The 24,706-nt window shown below is 38.7% G+C and overlaps 1 protein-coding gene and 1 long non-coding RNA gene across 2 annotated transcripts in view; one reads left to right on the forward strand and one right to left on the reverse strand.

Moving 5' to 3' along the window:
* Positions 1 to 4,471: 4,471 nt before the first annotated feature.
* Positions 4,472 to 7,389, reverse strand: LOC134146368 (cytochrome b-c1 complex subunit Rieske, mitochondrial). The gene is made up of 2 exons (XM_062586761.1): positions 7,118 to 7,389; positions 4,472 to 5,265 (listed from the first exon to the last, which is right to left on the reverse strand). The coding sequence occupies exons 1-2, from the start codon at positions 7,326 to 7,328 to the stop codon at positions 4,655 to 4,657; spliced, it is 822 nt and encodes a 273-aa protein (XP_062442745.1). The 5' UTR covers positions 7,329 to 7,389; the 3' UTR covers positions 4,472 to 4,654.
* A 5,948-nt stretch (positions 7,390 to 13,337) lies between these two features.
* LOC134146125 (uncharacterized) overlaps positions 13,338 to 24,706 on the forward strand; it is a 134,920-nt gene continuing 123,551 nt past the window's right edge. The window contains exon 1 of the long non-coding RNA XR_009959782.1: positions 13,338 to 13,423. This is a non-coding gene — a long non-coding RNA (uncharacterized LOC134146125). The remainder of the gene's footprint in view (positions 13,424 to 24,706) is intronic.

A 24,706-nucleotide genomic window follows, 5' to 3' on the forward strand; every position in this document is an offset into this window, starting at 1 on the left:
TGATATTATATACCAGGAAAAAATGTGCTTTTAAATTAGAAAAAGATATAAGAAAAACATATAACTATATAAAAACCTTGTATTTTTCTACTTCGTTTGATAAATTTCAAGTGTTTTGAAATTTACTGAAATATTTTTATTTATAAATCTACTATATTATCTGAAATTTGAGAAGACTGAATCACATTCACCTTTTCATTTTATTCTTTCAAAGAAAGGAGAAGCAAATGACATCCTGATTTAGAGAAATGTTCTTAATAGAACAGTTCTTTTTTCATTTATGTGTTTAATTCTTACATTGACTTATTGTAGGAAAAGTGTATGCTACAGCACAGCAGCGCCTGTCTCCATTAGCAAGATTGGCAGATGAAGAATATCTTTGCTGTGTAACAGGGAACTGAAATATCAAAATATAAGCATTAATGTAGTAAGCCAGTAAAATTAACATTGGGATTAATGGGCTTAAATCACAACATTGGTAAAAAACCTGCTATCAGTGGTATCCATGGCTTGCGGCAATGGCGATTGAGAAGAGTTTTCTTTCTGTGTTAGAAAACTTAGGCTATGTGTGAGAATATTACTTTGGGATTTTTTGCAGTTCTGGTGCAGTATGTACTGCAATAGCTGTTTTCAAAGAGCAATAACTGTAGTTCACGGCATAATTGGAAAATGGGGGAACGCACCTGAACAGCAAGGAGAGAAGGGATGCTCTGCTCCTCACTTAGTATGGGCAGTGGCTTTGGGTTCAGAGGCGGCATCTCCGCAGGACATGGGATCGTCCTGTTGGCCAATACATACACAGGGTCCTAGCAGGATTTTTCTCTCTTCGTGCAGATTTCTGCTTGTACCCTTCTTCTATACCTCCTCTTTCCCCCGCGCTGGTTAAAGGCCGTTATTACTGGCAACTTTATGCACTACAATTGCAAACCCTTGTCCTGCTGCTTCCTCCCTCCCCCCGTAAGACGTGTGAATGTGTCCTAGCACGTGGGCTAATCGCAGTTTGCCTGGCACTGGCACGTGGCCCGGGTTTGTAAGAAAGACAGCCCGTTTTTCACGCCACGAGCTTGTCCGCTCTGCAGCTGCTGTCCTTCTGGGGGTTGTGGTGCAAGAGCAAGTGGAAGGCTTGGCCTTCCTACCTGTGTGGTCAGCAACTGGAACATTACTTTTAGGAAATTTTACTTTCCTTTATTATTGCATTTCTTTACAGTTTCTTCTGACCTTTGACTTTAACTGGAAGTTGTATATTGAGCCCTTTAATACTATAAAATTCATGGTGAAGGTGCCACAGAGCTTGTAGAAGGACAGCTACACTCACATTGTTAATTCTGTGGTACTGTAGAGTTCAATCCTTAAATCTTCCTGAATTTCAACACTTGGAAAAATAAAATAGACAAATCTTTGAATTACTTTATAATAAAATTTTTTGCTTTACTTGAAAGAGAAGTAATTGTTAGTAGCTTTGATTCATTTGTGTCTGCAACATCTGGGCAGTAAAACAAGATTCTGTGTCAGTTAAACAACTGCTGAAACTCATGGTGTAAAGAACGGTATTACGGTGACTCCAGCAGCGGGGATCTGCTGGCTGTGCTTTCTCAGGCTGTCCAGGCCCTCAGCCCTATCTCTAGGCGAAGGGCTTGCATTAGCAATTAACTGAGTGAGCTCCTCGGCAGCACCAGTGAGTCTCACCTGGCGCATGCCCAGGTCTTGCTCTACAGCTCACAGTTAGTTTTGTGCGCTGGAATGACTTGATGCAGATGCATTTATTTTTGTTGTAGGTTTATTGCCTCAAAATGTATGTTTTCAGCATGGAAAGGCAGATTCTGTTGTTCAGTGTAATATTAAAATTCTGGACTCACTAGCTTTTGAGTGTCCCTTGACATTTTAGGCCCACTTTTGCAAGGACACAGGCACGAATGAACACATGCATGCCCCTTTTTTAGGATCGGGGCTTCGATTCAATTTTATTCTTACAGGGATGCTGAAAACAAATCTAACTGTTTAGGACACTTTTTATAAACAGATACAGTCCATGTGAGTACCTCAAAGTACAATGGTATAGATACTGAAATAGAAAGTAACATTAAGTATGTTTACAATGGTGACTTTCAGAGTTTTGATTCACCGGAATATTTTAAGGTGTTTGCAAATGATTACAATTTCAAACTGATTACAATTGTTTTTAACTAAAAAAATAAATAAAAAAGGATCAAACTTTGACCAGACATTTCTGAGCCAAACTACCACGATGTCAGCCCTTAACTAAGTACTTGTTAAATATGAGAATATTCACTGCTTGTAGTAGATCCCCTTTCTTGACATCAAACTTAAAAGGGAGAAAACTGGAGGGTTCTATCTGGGAGAACTGTGGATCTCTTGAACCTATTCTCAGAAATTGATTTCCAGACACCTGGCAAATAGATGTAACTTACAGCATCTTAACAAACTGTGGTAGGGACAGCAAAAATGGCTTAAAATTTCCATTAGTATCATGGTGATTTTTATCAGACCCATTTATACTTTTTTGAAATGGCTTATATTGAGTGACAGCCGTAGCACATCAGTGCAATTACCAGTGCAGCACAGGTACAAGAAATGCACTTTTGCATCTCTATTTAGAAAGCAATGCAGCCCCTGTTCAATCCATGGACTCTTAAGTGATTGTCAAAGATGTCAGGAAGCATCCAAAACTAAACCTGGTTGTGATTTAGTCCAGCAGTGGTCTGTAAACGAAGGATGTGGTATCTCCTTGCACACAATGGGCCACTTCCATCTTTTCAGCTGCGTGCTTTGTGCGCTAAGGAGTAGTATTATGTTGTTTGTACAGATCCTTAGGATTGTGTTAAAAATCTGAGCACTGAGCCTCAAGGTTGTTATTTTGCCTACGTGGCTTTTTTCTGCAGCATCCTCTGCAACTAGTCCTATGCATGTAACTAGGGCCTCTGAAGGCCAGATGGGGCATAACTATTCTGGATTTCGTTGTGTTCACTTCTGAACTCAGAAACTTAGCTGGCCCCTCCTTGCTTTACAGGAGGCTTATTTACTGTCAGAGCAATTACTTAGTGATAATGTAAGCAGAGGTTTTAAGTAATGACCTGTGAGCTAACAAGACATTTTTAGGATGAGGTAAGACTAGCCATATGAGAGCTAAAGAGCAACAAATGATTTCTATTTAAGGGGCTAGTAGGCTTCTTTGGTTGAAATGCAGAATTTGAGGACAGATTCATCCTCTACATGAATACCAGGTATGTGTTTGGGAACTTCTCCTTCAGTACCAGTTTAGCATGATGCATTGTACACTCCCTCACCTCCAAGAATGTTTTTGTGGATGTAGTGGACTAAAGTAAAGGCTGAATTTATGAGATGTGAGATGGATACCTAAGAACTTCTGTGATAGCCATTTATGATCTTTTTTCTACCACTTGAATTGGCTGACAATAGGAAAGCAAGTCATCAATATTCTGCTTAATCTAATTTAAACTTCAGCTTTAACCTAGCTGTCATCACAGCTTTATACTGGGTATAAGGCAAAACATCCCAGCCCCAGGTAATTCTGAAGATCATGTTTTCTGTTTTGCAACTGACAGAGTACATCATGCAATAGAAGAGCAGTAAAAGACAGGTGAACAAGAACAGAGTAAGTTTGAGGATTTTTTTTCTGAAAACAACAAATCTTATTTCTCATGTTCTGCAGGTGGTTAACTGCTAGCTTTGCTTTGTACTGTCAGGACAAATGCTGGTTAAAGACTTACTGGTTTCAGGCTGCGTTTGTCCTCCTTGCCTTCAGACAGCATCAAGATAAAATAGGTTTCAAAGTTTCAGCCTTTATTGAGCTTCGTCTATAGGCAACATGAAAGAATCATTTTCACACAAGTGGTTTGATTCTTAAAATCCTAAGCATCTTAACCTTTGCTATGTTTAACATTACAGATTAGTTCAGACTGAGCGTATTTTTCTACAGTGAAAACCTAGACTTTATTTTTTTATTTCCTTCTTAGCCTATTTCTTCTGGAAAAGCATCACAACTTTTCCATGGTATCCTAAGAACCTAATGTAATGATTAGATAGGTATAAAAGATCAAGCCTTACCTAGAATTACAAAATAATTCTTTTGGTTCTAACATGACACATTTATTCTTTGTCCACATCATTGTAAAATTACATTGCCAACCTGGCAGCTAAACAATTATAAGCTACCTTTAAACAATGTAAAAGAAAGTTCTTTTCCCAGTAGCTTTTCCTTTACAACTCTCTTCCCCATGTTTTTGGAAATACAAAAAGACTGGAAGAAAAATGATTACATCTACTAGGACTCTAGGTTGAAACTGACTGACTCCAACCACTGCTAGAAGCTCTCAGCAACATCTTTTAAAAGATGTTTCTTCCCATAGTGCAGTAAGCATTAAAAATAATGAAAAGATATGGTACAAAAGAAACTATGGTTCTTCACTTCTTCATAAGTCAGGAACAAGTGTTCACTCACTTGAAGTTTTTATTAAAATTGAACACAAACAAATATTTAAACATACTTTTGGTTGAGAATCCAGACACCTAACACAGTTTTAGAATTATCTGGTTTTACAGCATTCCAGAATCTCAGTCACCCCATTGCCGTGTACATTCACTGGAACACAAAAGTGAACAAGCATCTTGTTATTCAGCCAACAACCACTAAATCATCACTGACAAACTCGTAAGTCGGAACCTCAAGGTTGTATGGAGCAGGGCCTTTCCTGATTCTGCCAGATGCATCATAATGTGACCCATGGCAAGGGCAGTAATAACCACCAAAATCTCCAGAATTAGCAATGGGAACACAACCAAGATGAGTGCAGACACCTACTAATATAACCCATTCTGGTTTCTTTACTCTGTCTAAATCATGCTGTGGATCCCTCAGTTTAGACAAATCAACTTCAGCTTCCTGATTAATCTCTGCCTGGGTTCTGTGACGCACAAAAAGGGGTTTCCCTCTCCACTTGAAAGCCATGTTCTTGCCTTCTGGAATGTCAGATAACTTGATCTCAATCTTTGACAATGCTAGCACATCAGCAGAAGCACTGAGGCTGGAAATAAACTCAGTGACAGCATTCTTAGCAGCATATGCAGAAGCTACACATGTTGTTGCAGTCAGCAGGTAGGAAAACCCTTTTCTAGCTTCACTGCTGCTTTGAGAAGACTTGGTGGCATCTAAAACATCTTGACGACGATAGGCAGAGAAGTCAGGTACTACGACATCATTATGGATGCAACGAACACTGGCAGGTGCTGCAAGAAAAAATATGAAATGAAAACACTTCCAGTTAAAATACATAATAAGGTATTTTGTTACAATTACTAATTCCATTTTTAGGATAATAGGAAAGTTTATTCCAAAGTTTTAGTAGCATTTCTCTAATTCCATTTCAAATTTACGTTGTACAAAAAAATAGTTTCAGGATGGTATTTTTTGTAGCTGAACAGATGATCTGCGAATGGTTTCACCTTTCCTTTGAAAATTGTATGAGGCCTGATAAGAGTGCAGAAGTATTTGTAAGAAGTTCTGGGTTTAAAGTTCTTCCTGTAAAGCAGGAAGAACTGCTGCAGAATATTGTGCTAGCTGAGAATAGAAATCTACTAGCTGAGAATAGACAAACATGTTTTCTCTTCAAAAGTTTCCCTGGCAAATTGCAACAAAGAAATTTAGTAAGTTTGAAGATCCACAGCGTAACACTAATTTTGTGCTTTATTTCTGACTGAAGTAACTTGTATGTTTTCATAATCTTAAGTGTGTGGTTAAGCATTTTAAATTTAAAAATGGAAGATCAGATATCTCCCTCTGTAGGGGATAAAACTGTTTTCAAAGTTGATTGTCCTGGTAAATAATTTTTAAACCTCTCAAACTCTACATTCTCTTATTTGCTAGGCTCACTTCACATAAAAGGATTTAAGTTTTCATTATTTTGTTAATTGAGTAAATGGTACCATTTTAAAATTTATATTAACAGGCACAAAAGATTCTTAATTTTGGGCAGTCAAGTAGTCCTCATGAAGTATTTCTAGTATCTCATACTAAGTCTGTTGCAAACTGCAGATCCCTTGTTCCTCCAAGAAGAGGGGTTTTTTGGCCTAGTATGTATCATCTTGCTCAGGCTGAGTGGTTCAGATTTGACATTCTATTATACAGTTTGGGTTTTGGAAGACTGAAAGACTTTTCATTTACAAGGGCAAGGTTATATCCCTTAACAAGGTACAAACAGCGTTAGGCACAATCTTGAGGTCTTGTATTAACTGGTAACTGTTAAATACATCTCGAGGCAGCATAGACAAGGGCTTGGGCTTATCCCATTCATTGGTAAGTACTTGTTACATGGTCCACCTCCATTTTACATGAGCAAGTGAAAAGATGCAATTCCAAGTGACAAAAAGCCATACATAGGAAACAACACATCTAACAGCACAGTAAGAGTAAGGGCTAAAGCGTATCTGTGCTTCATGGAGACCAACTGCCCTTCCTTGGCTGGAAATTAGGTTCTGTAAATGCAAGAACAAACATCAACAAGAACAAGTAACTTCACCTGGCTTATGCATTTCAGAACATTGCATGAACCAGAGCGAAAAAAATACAGAAACTGCAGAACAGCAATGCTTTTAACATAAAGTCACAATGAAGAACTACTTTTCCTGTGCCAATCTATCACCCCATTGCTTTTCACTGCAAACCTTCGATTTGCATCAGTGAAATCAACCTTCGATTAACCTTCAATGAATTAATCCTAAATTAACCACTTAAGCTAGCCTTACTGAACTATATGGTGCCTTCTTGTGCCTTCCCTTCCCTGACTGCAAGGCAGCGCTCCCCCCAAGAGCGGTTAAAAAGCAGCAGGCTCCCCAGCGCGCTCAGCTCCCCGGGCGTCAAAGCGCGCTGCCGTAAAGGTGACAGCCGGGAGCCGGAGCGCGCAGCACCGCGGCGGCGGCACAGCCTCTCCCTCCGGTCAGCCGCGCCCCCGGCCTCCCGCGCCGCCGCCGAGCCAGGCCCGGCTCCTCTCCGCCCCGCCGCCGCTCGCCCCGCGGAGCCCCCTCCCGGCCCGGGCCGCGCTCGGGCCTCCCCCCGCCCCCGGGCCACGGGCCCGGCCCGCACCGTTGAGGCTGGCGCTGGCGACGAGGCCCCCCCGGGCCGACCGGCCGCTCAAGGACTCCCGGCACAGCACAGGCCGCTTCGGGTCCAGCGACACCCTCTGGGCCTGCAGCGCCACGGCCGGCGCCAGCGGCTTGAGCGGGCCGGGCACGGCGTGCGCCGCGGCCGACAGGTAGGGCGCGAAGGGCCCGGAGCGCGCGGCGACCGACAACATGGCGGCGGCGGCGGCAGCGGCTCCCGCTCCTCGCCGGTCACCGCGGCGACCTTCCCGGCGGTGCAGGGGCGGCGCTGCGGCTGCGCGTGACGCGGCGCGGCGCGCGGCGACGTCACGGCGCGCGCCGGCCGCCGTGTCGTCACGTGGGGGCGCGGGGAAGGGGGCGCGCGTGGGGGAGGGGCGCGGCGCCGCGCCTCAGCGGCGGTTCCAGGGTGCCGTGTGCGAGCGCAGCGTTTTCGTTCCCCTCCCGGCTACACCGAGTCTATCGTGTCGTATACGTATCGTCTATACGTATACGTATACGTATCGTGTCTATACGTATCGTGTGTGCATTCGCTCAGAGGGGCAGTTTTGTTCACAACGCCTTTGTTTCCCCGTTTTCTGCGAGCAGAGGCCTGTCGGCGGTGTGGCAGGCGCAGAGCGCCGTGGCTCGGCTCACAGCCGAGGCCCGGCGGCCGTTACCGGCCCGGGGGCAGCTGCGGCGCGGGCTGCCCTGTGCCGCCGCCGGGCTGCGCGGGCCGGGCGGAGCCCCCTCCCAGCCCTCGGGGAGCCTCGCCGCATGCGGCCTTCCCACTTCCCTGCGAGCAGGAAAACGGCAGGATCCTCAGGACAGCATCGAGCCGTCGGCGAGCTCCTGCCGAGCCATCGCTTGGCTGTTCGGACAGGCGGGAAACGCCTGAGAGCAGGAGGCTGACACGAGCGCTGCTCAGCCGCTCCGCTCGCGGGAGGGATGTGATCCCAAAGTAGAGATTAAGAAAGAAGGGGAAAAAAAATTGGAGCCCGGTTAACTGACAACGATTGTGGAAATCGTGGAGTTTAATGTCAGAATGGATAGTTCTGATAAAGTTTGTGGAAAATGGGGTAGAACAGCATAGGTAGACCTAGCCACAAGTATCAAGCTCTTTATGGCTTTCACATGCTGAGGTGGCAAGATACGAAAAGTTGAAAAAAACAGTTACAGCCTTTTCCTCTTGACAAGGTACTATTTATTGCCTATCACTATGTTAGGAACTGGGAGAGTTGGCTTTCCTAGCTCTGTTCTTGATCTTTGATCTGATCCCAAACATGGGCTTTTGAGATCTCAGCATACCTCTGTTTTTTTTCTCCAAGAGCTTAGCTATATTACGTGTTTTATTATTAGAGCATGAAGAGGACTTTCAGTAACTGTGCAATCTCAGCTACAAATCGGCCTGGATGTTTGCAGAGTTCTAGGCATTGTCAGAAAATAAATTATATGACGCAGGTATTTATCACCTACGAGGTATGCTGGCAGTATACTAGATGTAAATGTTGTATTGCTTATATATTTAATTTATTTGGGTAATATGTGTGATCTCACCATTTTGAGTGTACTGAAAAATAATTCAAAATAATGCTGCTGTTAGCCCCTTTGTCCTTGCCACAAGCAGCAAGTGACATCCTCCAGACAAAACCAAATCTACTTCCAAAGGCTGTTTTGGAACTGGTAGTTCAGTTTCTAAAACTAATCTTGGCAGGTACAAGGCAGCACTGTTTAGAGATGAAAAGGAAGAAGGAAGAATGCCACACCGTTTCTTCGTACTTTCACAACAGGGAAGCTGTTACTCGGCTGCCTCCAAAGAGCCTTGACTCATAGACAGGCTCATGGCCAGGCAGCTGCGTTGTAAACCAGTATGAGTGGCTCGGACTTTGTGGAAGCACTAACTTAACTCTAATGAATGCTTTCCTCAAGGCAAGGTTCCAGTGTTTAGTAACCACTTTATAATTCTCACCCAAAACTTGATTTGGGTTAGTTGCAAAGGTAGGAAGGGAATAGATATATCACATGTAAAATTCAGGGCTAAAGGAAAGATCCATTATTCCACTAATAATGGGGGAAAGTAAGTAAATACTTGAAATTTAATTTTTATTTATTTTAGTTTATTGCATCACTTTCATATTTGTTACAGCTTCTAATGGTAACGTTTAGTTCAGAATACTAAGTGGATACACTTATGAGTGCAATCTCCATTCCTGTCAAGCCTCCTCACTACTTCAGGCTTCTAAAAATTTCCCCAAATGCAAGGTAAACTTTGCACAGTTATACTATGAACACATTTGAGCTAAAATGCTTTCTAAAACTCTTGGCTACATTTTCTCAGCTAGTCAACCCATCCATTCATTCATGCAAGGCAGTGAACATTTGGTGCTTCATATTGACTATGTCAGGAACTATTGTTTTGAAATTCAGCTGTTGCTAATGTTGCTGCTGCTGTATTATTTTATGATTGTGCATTGAAAAAAACTGCCTCTGTAGAGTGGTAGTGTAGGGACTGATTCTGTTAAGATTTATTTAAGAAGTTGACTTTTTTTTATAAGTAGTTCAGTGAGCCTTTCAGTCGTCGTCTGAAACGTACTGAAATGTAAATGGTATGGATTATTCCAATTTTAGTAGTATTGATCTGTAATTTATTTATTTCCTGGCAAGTTTATTTGTCACATCTAAACTTGGGTAGATAATGATTTACCCAGTTAAGCTCACTGGACTATTGGTAACTGTAATTAGTAGTGATGTAGTAAGTATAGGACACCATAGTCTTATTCTAGAGGGAGGATAATTCATAGAAACTGCTGGGGCTATGAATCAACATACAGATTGAAACAATATTCAAATAGGGAAAACACTAGAAGGACCCATATGTCTGTAGTTTCGATAGCACAAGTTTTACAAACAGATTGTTTCACTTTAAAGAGCAACAGGAACCTGATCTTATTTTGCTGTTCTCTAACAGATTACAGAATTATTGCGATCTTGGTGAAGATTCAATTGGAACAAAACAAGTTAAAACAGGGCAAGAGGAAGTTCTGTTAAGGCCACCAGATAGCATTTCACCGTGAACTGAGGATCTGAGCTAGGACTTGTAGTAGGATTTGTTCTTTTTTTTTTCCCCCTAATAGATTTTAAGTTGTGATAGTGACGTAAGTTTTGAATTCAAAAATCTAGCTCAGTTACTTGGTATGGGGCAGAGGTGGCTTTACAATATACTTACCTGATTCTAGAGTTTCCTGGGAATGATGCTGAATATTTTTATGAGTTTCTGACTGCTGATGTGATACTGCTCTGTGCAACTCCCAGAAATTTTTGGCAAAATGAAGTGACTGTGATTTATTTGGAAAATATGGTTTTATATGGCTTAGAGACATAAGACTGATTTTAAAATAACTATGGTTCAGAAGCTGATTAAAATGTTTAAGTATTTTATCAAAAGGCACTCTCTTCTATTGAAGTCTAAAAGAGTAATCTTAATTTTAAAATGACTGAGCAGATTCCAGTATGCAGGTCTTTCTTTGAAAAGTAATCTTAAGCGTATGTGATAGTTCCTAAACATCAATATAGAGCAAACATTTTCCAGCCAAATGTGAAAATTAAATGCCAATATGATATTGTGTAAAACACCTAACCAGACCTCTGTGATTTGCTTCTGTGCATTCCTGAGGAGCGTTAGCATTATGAAAATTTATACTGCTGAATGTCTCTGTCATTTTAAAGTAAGTTTAAAGTTAAGTAAGTTAAGTTCAACATTAATGGAAATGCTGCGAGATGTCAAGACTGCAGCATAAAATAGCTGCAGTGGATTGTCGTAATGAGTTGGGCACGTGCAGAGGTGCTTTGGTATACAGCTTTATACACTATTTTATTCTTACACTTATGTTTTTTCAAATAGTAGCTGCAGAACTTGTTTGGCTTTCTGCTAAAATATTGGTAACCCTAGGCTGATGTTATCAGAAGGCTGTGTTTCCTTGAGTTCCTGCCATCTTGCATTATTTTTATGCTCTGAAAAGTCGGTGCTACTGAGCTTGAGACTGCAGGGTTTACATTTGCTTTTCTTTTTTGCATTGATGCTCTTTGTGTTTTTCTCTGAATAAGTTTACCCAGAAAAAAACTAAGTTCACTTGTGAATCTCTAGTAAAGCAGTGGGTATGTCCTGCTTCGTCACACAGGAAGATGTACTGAGGCAGGGGAAAGGGTGATTGCGAACAAGTGCTGTGTGACCAAGGTGACTTTTTTCCCTCTCGTGTCATCTTACAGACGTGAGATCCTGTAAGATGGAGAGTTTAGGTGCTGTAGCACAGTCTGGCTCTATCCAGGAACATTCAAACATTCATGCCAATGTGCTCATTACTGTGAGGGAAAACTGCTTGCTTAGAAGCTTTTAGACATTCTTGTGCGAGACGTTGTCCAAACATTGCTGTCCTGCCCTGTAGAGAGGTGCTCCTGGCAGCACCCGCCTCAGGGCCCTGTGTGGGGTAGTTACTGATCCTGCGTGTGAGAACTTGGGAGTACGTTAAGCAAGGAGAATAGTTTCTGGAAGCTGTGATGGAAGTTACCTGCTTTTTGTCCAGTGTATAACCTTTTCCTTAAAAGCTATTTCTAACAAGAGTACTTCAAACAGTTTTTTTTTTAAAAATTCCAGTAATCTTTCTTTGAATAACTGTGTTTTAATTCTCCTGTGTAAACAGTTTGAAACAGGCTACGTTTTTAATGTGTATGTTGGGGTTTTCAGCCTTTAGGCATTTGATGTAGCTCTCCCACTCATTCACTGCTTAAATATGAGCACCTACTGCTAGAGTGTCTCCAAATACCTGCAGTTAATTCATTTACAGAATTAACATTCATTATAATGAATTATGCTTTGTGTTGTGGAACTAAGGAAGCTGTTAAATAAATCTGAAGATAAATTTGTGTACAACTGTATGCAATAGTTCATTTAAAGGTAAACTCCTAGAGACCGTTTGATATTTAAATATGATTGTTTTTGAGGTGTAGCAGCATTTGGCCTATCACTTTGAAAAGCTGTAAGATGTGCCCAAAAAGAAAAGTGTGTGAAAAGTGAGGATTAAAAATGGACAGTAATGCGAGAAAATTGCCAGCATTCAGCTGTTCAGGCATTCCTTCTCCCTACACTGCTCAAATTAGTTGAAATGATGACACCTCCCTGCTACAACCAAAATGTGAATTCAGGTTTTTCCTAATCAAGGGAAAAATAAATAAGTTAAAGCATCAAGAGCAAAGAAGAAGCCTGATGACAGCTTTTTAGCACTCTTTCTATTAATGTAGGAGTAACAGGCAGGAGTATGCAGCTTTAGCTCTTGTCTTATTTAAAATCTCTTACATCCCTGTTTGATAAGGCCAAGATATTTTGTCTTGAGAGAAAGGTCATGGAATATCAGTCTCTGGCAGAGATGCATTAGTATTTTTGAGTATAAAGCAAAATAAATAGAAAGACAGCATATTCTGCCCCCCCCCAAAAAAGAAAAAGAACAGAAAAATCGAAGTAGATGAGGCATTCTACAAGAAGAAAGGGATTTTATGATTCTGTTATAGAGAACATTTTGTATACAAAATATACAGATGCATTATGTATTTGTGGTTAAATGTGTCTGAGAGGGTTAAATTAACAGGACAGCTCCTAGGACAATAAAGGTTGAGATGATCATCTTGTTTATCACACGTTTCTGTGGACTACTTTGTTCAGTTACACAATCTGCTAATCACCGTCAAGAACAAATACATGATTTCGGTTACTGAAATAAATAACCTCTTAAATATAACAAAGGATGTTAATGTGAATAAAAATGTAGATTCTGACTGAAAACTCATTCAAAGGAATTGGAAAATTCTGAAAACGCTTTTTTCTTGTTTTCTAGCTAGGGATATAAATTAGTTTAAAGATGTCAGGTCTGAGGACGTCTATGAAGAGAGGTGAAAAAGTGGGAAGTTTTCAGAGTTTACTTAAATGCATATATATATAGTTTTATCCTGTTGTATCAAAGTCTGCATTATTGTCACTGGTAACACTGTGTGTGTCTTACTGAGATATGCATTGTAAAAATTAAAAACTAATTGTACTAACGAGACCAGAGAGGCCTAGTACTGACTTTCTATACATGTCAGTTCTCTTTTCTTTATAATTCTGTAATAATTCTATTTTTCTCTCTTTTGAAATAGATTTAGATATTCTACTTACTCTGAACAGTGGAAAATTGTGTCATGGCATTGTGATGAGGACAAATGCTTTGAGGAGACAAGAAATCTGAAATTTTCCTTTGTGTACTGAACTCTGAAGATACAAAAGGTAACACATTAAGTGGATGTAGTATCCTAAAGTGGACCTCGTGTCGTGAAGTGTTCCTCACTGAGAGATATCGCTAATTCTGTGTTACGGCCTTACCCAGCAAAATATTTCTAGCTTTTTAAAAATAAGACAATGCACCTTGAAGCTGATTCGCTGAGTAAAATGGATAATATAGTCTACGAGAAATGCTAGTAATTGATCATGAACCTATTTTTCATGAGCTTTATATAAGGTAAGGAGAGGAGCTTCCTACTGTTGCGAGGATCTTTCAAAAAGCAAATGGAACAAGCTGAGGCATTTCCAATAATACTGCCTATCCTGAAAATTAGGATTATTAAGAGGTGCTGAAGGAGCAGGCAAAATGTTGGCAGACAGTTTACAGTCAAGAGTGAAATCAGTGTACTGTTAAAGCTATAAATTCTGCTAATCCCAAATGTATAGGTCGCTTTTGCCATTATTAATTTATGTGGGGCACCTTCATCCCAAATCTCATATAAAATATTCAAAAATAATAGCACTCTTTTAATATCAGAAGTAGGATGAAAATACAGCGTGCGCATCATGTAACAGGAGTAGCAATAATTGTTTTCTTATCTAAATTTAAAACTACAATACTTTTGAACATAAAAATCTTCTTGTATTATATGTAGGCTCACTTTCGTATTTAGATACTGGTTCATATTCAGCAATTTGGTTTGTACAGCAGTGAAGGTTCATGAGAGATGTTCTTTAAGGAGGTGATTCCACTATTAATACACAGACAGCAGCAGAGAAAGGCTGGATCTGGCAGCAGTTAAAACAGGCAAAAATAAAGTCTGAGGGGGGCCAGAGAAAGGAAATACAGAGAAAATTACTGATTGCACTGTTAAAATGAGTTATCCTGATTTCATTACTAGATTGTGGTGGGTTTTAAAAAATAGATGAGAACTGGCAAATCATAAGATCCTGGGATCCAATGTGAAGTGTATCTTACACAAATGGAAATCACTGGAAAGCATTGATGTTCAATAGCATATCCCAGGACTGTATGTGAGGCTATATTAGATTTAATGTTGTACTTCAAAGTGAAAGATGCCATGTATCCAGAAAAGCTTCAGCATTGTTTGCACATGCTTTTCTGGGGCATCGCAGCATCTGCTCTCAGGGACAGGCTGTTAGATTGACTCTTAGCCTGGTCTGAAGCCGTCTGACTATTCCAGGGTGCATGGCTGTGCACACAGAGCTGGGAACGTGATTTTGTTGCAAGCACCAAATGGGGGACTCCTTGCAGGATCCACACATGGGGCCATGGCCACTGTTACCTGCTAAGAGTCTGCTGATGTTACTCAGCATGTCTGGTTTTGAAAATTTGTCAGGCAAAGTTAGAATGGAGACTGTTAAGAGAGTTTGCTTTCCAATTAAGATTTATTTTACTGTTTTTTTCTTCTATCTTTGTAGAAATGAGTGAACTCTTATCTGTACACTGACTTCATTCTCAGTTAGTAAGTTCCACAGTATTGTGATAGTTACATTATTACATCTGAATTTTCTTTCACAAGTACAGAAAAAAAGATAAAAGTAATATTATTAGAGTTAAAAGCTAGTTTTATACTTTACATAAAACACAGCAAATGCAGGATCACTGAATTGCATTTGCAAAGCATTTCTGTGCTGGCTTTTTTTCAATACACTGCTTCATAGTAGAAGAGACTATAAATCGGTTTATGGATGTTTACGAGCTCTTTGCTATGATCCATGTAATGAATATATAGGATTGAGAAGCTTCTTTCAGGGTTTTCATATCTACATATCTACTTTTTTCTTATTGTTTAAATAGAACTGTGGGAAATAAGAAAGCATATATTTACCTTAAGCTATACATTTCATCTGCTGCAGTCTGTATATGATACTGTGTGTTTTACTGAATTCTGAATCCCATACTTTTGTGAATAGACTGAGTAATGCACTTTGATGGACAGCTAGATTTGGAGTATCTGGCATTTAATATTTGGAAGATCTGGCTGTGGTCTCTATTTTCATGTAGACCTTTCTGAGTGAAGTCAGTTGGTTCTTCACTTCTTTGTTATATTTATTCAGGTGAGTTTTTTTCTTGAAATCAAAATAAAGGACCTCAGTGTCTTTAAAGACTTAAGCCTCCATGTTAACTTTGGGTTACTGCTGATTAATAATTGATCTCTCTGTCTACTGTGGCTTCCTTTTCCAGAAGAAAAAAAAAAGATTTGCTGTACTACTTTTTTAAAAAAGCTTAAATTAGTCAACACAGTAAACATAGGCATACTGGTGAGCAGCATCCTGGCCTAAAGAAGCAATTAAAAATAAATCACCCATCTCCAAGAAAGATAAAAATAATATTCAGCAAGAATTGTTTCCGCAGCTTGAAAAAGAGAATAAATAAAGAAAAATGAACATTACAAGCACTCATCGTTGTGGAAGGAAGAAAGAGGAGCCTAAAAATACTCCAAGCACTAAAAAAATAAGAGTGAAAAGGCTGAAATAGCATAATCTTTTCCTCTTCAAAAAATAGAAACAGGAAGGAATAGGGTAGGGAAACAGACATTTAAATGTTGAAATTAGTATTATCTTGAAAGAATTACTCTGAAACAGGACATTGATAGTATTAATGCTTGCAGAAGAGCTTAAAATGAAAATTTTCTGAATAAATCATGGAGGTCGCTACTCCACACAGAGCTCTCATCAGATTTACACAGAAGTCCATGAAGAGTAGTGTGGTTGTCCTCATACCCTTCAGGATAGTCACCTACCCTAACTCACATGAGTCTGAGTTGAAATCCATATTCCCTCCATACAATAACCACCGTGTGATTGTGCTGCATGATTTTACAGCTACCACTGAAGACTGCTTTTTCTTCTAATGACAAGTGAATTTAGGCCAACTATTGCTCCTTGTGTTTTCTGTCAAAAAACGTATCCATTTCAGTGACTAGTGATATCATTTGAGTTTGTCAAATGATTTGGCACTGTAGTGGAGCCTGTAAATACTAGATTGAATTGCCTTGGCAAAAGGAGAAATGATTTCTTTTTATCCCTGAAAGAATGGGGTCAGCCTCAGGACTATAGCTTGCTTCGAAATGAAGTGGCACCTGAGCTGGTCAGGGAGAAGAGAACAACTGCTTATTTGAAGTGCTATAGGATGGAATTCAGGGCAGCAGGTCAGGACTGAAATACTGGCGCTATTGAGCTCATCAGGCTTTATATTAACTTAATTGGAGGCAGAATTTCACTTGAGGTTTTCCTGAATAAGGGAAATCCTGCGAACAGTTGACATGTCCTCTCCCTCTTGTCATCTTTTTGTCATTCTTTCCGCTTTCATTTCAAGATTAGAAGTTACTGGATAATTAATTAGATCTTTCTGAGGCATGAGAACTTGGTAGAGTGAAAAATAGGAAGTGGTTCATTCTGTGATAATTTCAGATCTAATGCTACTCCTTAATTTTGAGTAAAGATGATTTTCTTTCAACTACTTACCGGAAGTGTATGTTTCCATGTGACTGTCAGGGCTTCGTGGATGTGATAAGCAGACTAGAAGCCCTTGTAGAAAAGAATATCATCACTGCAAGTTGTACAGTTGTGCAGGGGAATTTGGTGTTTTCTTTATTCAGATCTTTTACAAGAACTTGGTAATTTTGTTTGCCTGATTGCAAGGCCATCTGTGAAAGTATGGACTCTGAGGAAAGTTATTTCTTGATCTAACAGGCCACATTCATTGTGATAGCAAAAAGAAATTTTACAAGTAGTGAAGAATAATGTATGACTTGGAGTAATTATTTTCATTTTCCAGTGCACATAGCTTGAACTGTTAGAGAGTTGTAGACTGGAGTTTAGGCAAAGGCAACTGTCAGTTACATTTCCTCAATAGTCATATTGAGGTTTTTATTTTAAGAGGTTCACAAAATGTTCTTTACATTTTAAAATTGCTTCATGAGATGGATCAATCACCAAAATACATAGCAATAAGGAGTTCCTTTTGATAAGAAAGAATTTACTAATTGTCATGCTGATTGTATGAAACAAGTTTTTATCTAACAGAAAGGCTCCTGCAGGCAGTGTCCTTCCACCTGCTGGGGGTTGGTAATTTTAATTAAAATAGTAAAAAAAATTTTTTTTAAATCTGTTTTGAAACCTGGAAAAAAAATGTTCATTAACTTTCTATGAGTAACATAATCTGAAATAGCAGAGATGCTTCTACAGTACTTTGAAGAGACTATCACCACCATAATTTAAGAAGTAGCTTACCACGAACATTGTCAAGTTTCCCAGACCTGAGGTTTAATGAGGGACCTACCAGTTTGCCATTGATTTCATTTTGGCCAGGCTGTATTTCATGATTTCCTTCACTGCATCAGGACCTGTTTGGCAGCAGGATGTTGGCTGCCATGTGGCCTATGACCAGCATGGACTCCCTGCTTTTCCTTTATGTCGGTGAGTGCTTGAGAACTTCTGTCACCTGAGGTCACTTAGCAGAAGGTCCCTGCACCCTCATGAAAGATGAGTGTTCTTCGAGGTGGTGTTAACTATGCTAAAATGAAACTTAAAATGAACATTTGAAAAACAGACTGGGTCCTCAGCTACTGGAAAGTCAGTGGATGGCCAATTGGTTGTGGTATTAGGTCAGCTTTTGAGAAGCCCGTTGTGTTGCAGGCAGCTTGTAAGTGTGAGCAAATTTCTAGGCCTCTTTGTGCGTTTGTGTCTGTGAATATTAAAAAGGGCTAATGTATGAAAAATTATGAGGTGCTTAGAGGCTGGGTTTAAACAGGATAATTATGTAGACTTTGGACAGAAAGAAGCAAAGGAAGGGAGGAATAATTTTCCTTATCTTTGTTTGTTAATCCTTATTTTTCAAAAGAAAAATAAGTTCTAGGAGACGCATAAACCTCATTCCTCATACGTATTAGCAGGAATAAAGAGGAGGAAGTAGAGCATCCCATGGGATTACTGACTAATCTAGACCCAGTGGGTCTATGCTATTCCTGGCACCAGTGCAACCTTAATACTTCCTGAAGTAACTAATTGCTGTTGGATGTTATTTCTGTGACTAGCATGCAGATTAGATTGTTGATACTATAGAAATAGCAGTTGTAAAAAAGCTCATTTTCACCATTTATTTAACTGACTAAAGAGTTTCTAATGCAGTTTGACCTTTATTTATTACACTGTGGTAAGCTGGGAAAGGTCCATAATACATAGTTCAGAAACTGTAAAGTGATGCTAAATAAGGACTGATGCAAATTCCTATTTTATCTAGAATAATAGGAGATGACAATGTTATTGAATGCTCTGTGTCTCATTTTGTGTGTATATGTGTGCTCAGTATTGCTTCTTGGGTAGCTTTGTTTATCAGAAATCCAAATTCTAACTCATGTTTCAAGCAGAGTCCTAAGATATACTTTCTTGCTCCTGAAAATGCCAAGTTAATAATGGAGACATATTTGTGAAGCAATATAGACCAGTTTTTATACAGTTGTTGGTTTTATTTGTTCTATAACTAAAGAAAGAAGTTCCATTTTCAGTGCTAGAAAACCAGTATTTTTCATAAATACTGCAATTCTTTAAAAGAGATACCTGTGTCTTTCTTTTCTCTGCAAGAAATAATTACCTCCTCTGTTTTAATACTGTAAGTGAAAATATCTTAATATTTAGTAATTAAAGAAAAAAATAAGAATATGGATTTTTATCTTAGTGAGATAAAATTGCTTATTTGAATATCAGACACAGAATATTAATTTCCTTTGTACAGAGGGGAATAGTAAGAATAGAGTACATTATATTTAGTTTATTCTTCCTGCAGGTATTAATTTAATTCATTTTCATTGGCTGAATGAATGTGTTTAAGCTAAAATATTATGCTTAAAGGCATCAGCAAGAGATATAATAGAACTGCACCTGTGGTTCAGAATGAAAAGATAAAAGAGAAAAGAAACTGTTACCCCTGACAAGACTTAAAAAGGAGGGGAGGAAAGCCCTTTTTAATAATGATTTGTTTTTTTCCCTTTTTAGTACAGAGCAATAAAAGAAGATAAATTCATGTTCTAAGCTGCAGACATAGTATAGGGTCATTTATGAGGATGTGATCTTCAGGAAGGAGGAAAAGTTTGTCAGAAGTTGTTAATGTTGAAATTATGGAAAGTGGGTTAAAATTTCACAAGGGAAAACCTATTGTCAAGATGACAGAATAAACCTGTATACCTGTTTTCTAATTTTCATCTCAACATGAAACCACAGCATGATACTAAGTTTCAGTGAAAAGAAACAGAATATATTGGTCAGAAGCATGGTACTCCTAGAAATCAGATCCAGGTACTCCTGGAATCAGGTTTTCGTAAAGCAGATACTGAGTTTGATAAAACCGAAATACATTGCTAAATTAGCAGTCATGTTTTCTCTTGCAGAAACTGTTCTTAGACAATGTCTAATTTTTATTCAGGCCAGTATATGTAAAAGTTTTCGCAAATATGTAAAAGTTTTGGCAAATACAAAAATTTGTATTTGAAATACAAATATATTTCAGGTAAGTTTTAAGAAAGACCATTATGCTGTTTCTGTTAGGAAAGTAGCTTATTTATCTATAGGGGCCAGATAGCAGCAAATGAAAAGTGGATGGCTGTATAAACAGTAAAAAAAGAAACACATTTTCCAGTTTACAGTATAACTTGAAGAGCAGGGTATGAAAGAAGTTTAACAGGTTCCATTGCATTTTATATACATGGAAGCAATGAAAATGATGAGATACCAGCAGAGTAAGGAGAGCATGATTTGAAGAAGACCAGATGTAAACAAAGTTCAGATTTTATGTGCAGAATGAATGCTACTGATCCAGATATGTGGGCATATTGGCAAGGATGACAGTGAGGTAATACACCTATAGGTACCTGTCTTTATTTTGAAAGAGAACACTTTACTTGAAGAAATGAAGAGGAAAAAGGTGGAATCTCATGATTTAGAAGTGCTTGCAGGAACAAAATGGCATTTTAAAAGAAGTACATTTCTCAAGAGTGTCATATAAATTTGAATCTGAATCTTCAGCTCCAGATGATACTTTAATTATCCCTCTGAGTTAAGGAGACCTCTCCCTTTCAGATGTTACTAAAAAGTGATACACTTTTTCAGCATGATCTTTCTTCTGTTGCTCTCATCTAGCACTGACTGTAGGTATTTTGCCATTTGACTTGTGCATCATTTCACTGTTCAGTTAGCAAACAATTACAGTCGCTTTCTCCACCAAGTGGAGGAGTGTCTTAAACATCAGTCCAGTTTCCCAAGTATTGCCTTGAGCTCTATAAGCCCTGACTCCTAAGTCAGTGCCAGTTCTGGAAATTGTCTGGTGAATAGCATGAAGCTTTAAGGCATACTTAAAGCAACTCCCCTCTCCCCACAAAGCTCAACTCTTGCTTTTACTGATAAAGCTTTACACCTACAACATAAGAATTTCATTATCATGGACAAATTTATACCATTTCTTACCATATCATTATTGTCTGGATAACTGTACATTTTTCCATTTGACTTTCGGAATATACTTCTCGGCAAGTCTGTCCGAAATCATGGCATGGTACTTCAGTTACATGATGATATAAATCTGTCCAAATCTCTGAAGCTGTCTTGGCTTGAAGCATGACTTTTTCCTACTTGTTGCAGGTTCGTGTTCCATTTGATTTGCTTTCTTTGCCTTCCCTCACTGCTTATAAGCCGTTTGCCTCTTTCATTCAGGAAATACATGAGAAATGTAAAATTTAGGATAAAAGAATATTATTGGGTGCATAAGACAGTTTAAATGGATTTGAATTACTGTTTTTTTTATCTTTTGTCACTAGTAGTGCTTAATACCAAAATCCCCAGAGCCATATGATTAATACTGTTTTCATTCCTATGAGAAAAAAGTATTTTCCTCTACAGATCTTTCTTTTTCATTTGCATAATTGTCTGCCTTCAGTGTAACTATAAGAGAAAAACCTGCTGAAGGCATCATCCTTCCATTCATGCATGGCCCTTACTGCCTATATTCAGCATCGTTAGGAATTTCTTTGCATTTGCAGCAATTTTTTGTAAGATTTTTTTTTGATGAAATATATATTAGTCTGGTAAAATAATAAAAATATTAGTGTGGTAAAATAATAAAAATAAATACGTCTCCCATTTTCAGCTCCCTCTCTCTTTTTCTTTTTCTTTTTTTTTTTGGTATCTGATTCATTTCTTTTACTACATTCATTTATTTACTACACTACATTACTTGGCTTTGGTATCTTTAGGGATGAAAAGAGTTGGTTAAATAGTGATATATTTTGTCTGTGTAAATTTTGTTAATTGTTCTGTATTGGCAAGTCAAGCAATTCATTTCAAAATACTTTTTATAAAGGGCTTATTTTACACTTTCTTTTCTCCATAGAGCATCTATGCAAGGTTCTTATGGGTTCTCCTGAGCTAACAGACATCCTTAGGGAAGGAGTTGGGATCTCCTTGATGGAGGAGGGAGGCAGCACTGGCCAAACCCACCATCATCTAGCCTTCTGACTCAGGAATTCTCCTGTCTGTTCCCTTGGTCAAAGACGACCAGAGTAAAAACTTCTCAGAAACACGTTCTGGATAGTGTGAAGAAAGCTAGAGTCTAATGGGATGCTTTGTGACATGCTTTGGTAGGTAGTATTTCTATGTGTGGAGGTGCTTTGGATTTTATAGTAAGTTTTAATTGTATTGTTAATGGCTGTTGTAGTCTAGAATGCGTAGGCTAAAAGTGTGTTTGCTTGTCTTCAAGTAAATAACAAAATAACATTTTTTGTCTGTCCTAAGAACTATATATAGAATGCATCATTCTTCTCCTTTCAAGAATTCAGGAATTGCTTTAAGCAAAAAAATATTGGGAAGAAATAAAACATCATAGTTCCACTAGCTTGAAAACCATGGATATGTATTTATTTTAATTGGGTTTCCTGGTTTCCTCCTGTGCTCATTGGCATTGATGGGAGCTTTATAGTATATACTTCAGTCAGCTTTATTTCAGTTTTAATGATGGTACTTGGCATGTAGCTGCTATGCTAATGAGGTAGTTTTTGAGGTACATTGAAAGACTTTAGTGAATCAGACTAGCTGTTTTAGTTCTGTATTTCAGTTTCAGAATGTTTTTCTCTGTGGTTCCCTTGAGGAATGTCCTCATAGTTGTATGGTGGAAACTTTCTATTGCTTGTGAAAAATGCCAGGTTTTTGTTGTGCTTTATAATAATTTTCTGTTTGTTTGTGATAGCACAAATGTCTGCAAAGACCCACTTTGACAGATAATAACTGATTTAAATAGCGAACATCAAATACAAAAGGTTTATGAATACTAAGCAAAACAAATCTTGACAAAAGGTGAGCAGAGTTTACTTGTGTGAGATAGTCTGCATGTTTCAATGTCTCTTTCAGTGGAATCACATCTTTACTTTCAATTTCCTCTTTAATGTAACATACATTCTGTAAATATTGTTGCTACTGACAAGAACATCAATTCATGTTATTCATAAAGAGACTTTCAGTATTCGAGCAATGAATAGCAAGCAGGAGGAACAATTGCCTGCATTTTTTATTTCTTAACATACATCCCTCTCTTACAAAATGGAAGCAGAGTCAATTTATGTTTATCAAACACAATGCTTTTGGGAAAATGACTGATTTTTTGAAGAAAAACCGTATGCAAGTGAACAGAGATAATTTACTGAAGTATATTTATTTCCATTTTGTATTATAAGTGATTTACCAAATAAAAAATGATTGGAGGAATGAAATATTTTTGCAAGAGTTTTAAAAGCAGTGGTTGTGAGGGAGTCATTCTGAATTTTAACAGACACTGTATGGAATAGTTTTGTTTAGAGTAATTGCTCTGATAGTTGTGGATGTGGACATTCTGGTGGTCCAAAAACTAGTATATCACAGTAAGTAAAGCAGCAATAAGTAAGGTTGTGTAGTACTATCCAGTAACAGTACTTCGTGTTCAGTCTTAGTCCTTGTTCCACTTGTTCCATATGCTTGACTTCACTGAAGTCAGTTGAACCATGTGCATATGTCAAATCAAGCGGGTGCACAAGTGTTTGCTGAATCGCAGTCTTATTCAACATAGCCATCAATGTCAGTAAATAGCAATTTAAATGAAATTTGCAGGCTGTTGTGGAGGGGTATTGAAACTATTATTAATAAAGAACAGCAAATCCAAAAAGAAGGGTTTGGAATGGGGATAGAAAATAGAATGGCATCTTCTTGGTGTATGCTTAATTTGTGTGGGAGGAGCCCTATGGAAAGAAAATGCAGAGTACAAATGCATGTTTCCAATTTCCAAATCCATTGTTCCCCTGCCTTTTTGTGCTGTTTGCTCAGGCCCAGCCAGACGATAACAATAGGAAATCTGCAGGTCACCTGCATCTCTCTACAATGGAAAACACTTTGTTAAAAGGCTGATGCATGAAAGCTAAGGAAAGGCTATTAAAGCCTTTAGAATATGAGCAAGTTATTAACTCAGGGCTGGAATGTGAGAGCTACTGATTACCTCCCATTTTCTAATAGTTAAGAATTGCAGGTGCTTGTCATGTCTGAAGATTTAAGTTAAAATCAGGAAAAAATTTTGAGGCATTCTGACAGTGCAAATTGCTGAGGACATCTAGGTAAGAGTTACAGTTGCCTTAAACAGCTTAGTGTTGTCTTGTCTTTTGCCTTTTCCAGTTGGAGCAGTTGCTTTGCCATGGCAAAGCAGAGACCACCAGAGGAGGAAGTCTTTAGGAGTTGTGTGTATACGCCAAGAGACACTGGAGGGGAGACGGATGGGTTGTGAGGAGAACTCTGCTGCTACCGTGGTAGCTCTGGAATATGCAGAAATACAGCCTCTATGTATTTTGTCTTTTACTTGGGTGGGTTTTTTGTGGTGGTGGTGTTGTTTGGAGGTTTTTTTGGTTTTCTTCTGTTCCCTTCAAGTGCCCAGTGTGCCTTAATGCCTTCCGTGAAAGGGATAAAATTTGCATTCATTTCTGTATCTGCCTCTGTGTGTGTGTGTATTTACACACATGCACATGTAGTTTTCATGAGTAAAATTGAAGTAAAAAGTGGTATTCTACATCAAGTTCAGTGTAACTACAGAGCATATCTATACGGACAGTTATAAGAAGTAAATCATGCTTTTGAAAAGTGTTCCAGAGGCTACATAGCCATCCAACCAATTAGGTGAATATGAGTCTATAAATAGCAACATTTGGAATATCAAAAATGGCCAGAAGGCACAGTTTAAGTACATTTGGTACATGTTATTTG

Source organism: Rhea pennata, chromosome 13 (genome assembly GCF_028389875.1).
Source record: "Rhea pennata isolate bPtePen1 chromosome 13, bPtePen1.pri, whole genome shotgun sequence".
NCBI lineage: Eukaryota > Metazoa > Chordata > Aves > Rheiformes > Rheidae > Rhea > Rhea pennata.

Excerpts from the sequence above, each read along its gene's own strand:
- LOC134146368 (XM_062586761.1), bottom strand. The coding sequence starts at position 7,328 with ATGTTGTCGGTCGCCGCGCGCTCCGGGCCCTTCGCGCCCTACCTGTCG. Across the intron at positions 5,266-7,117 it reads CGCCAGCGCCAGCCTCAACG|CACCTGCCAGTGTTCGTTGC; the intron begins GTGCGGGCCGGG and ends TTTTTCTTGCAG.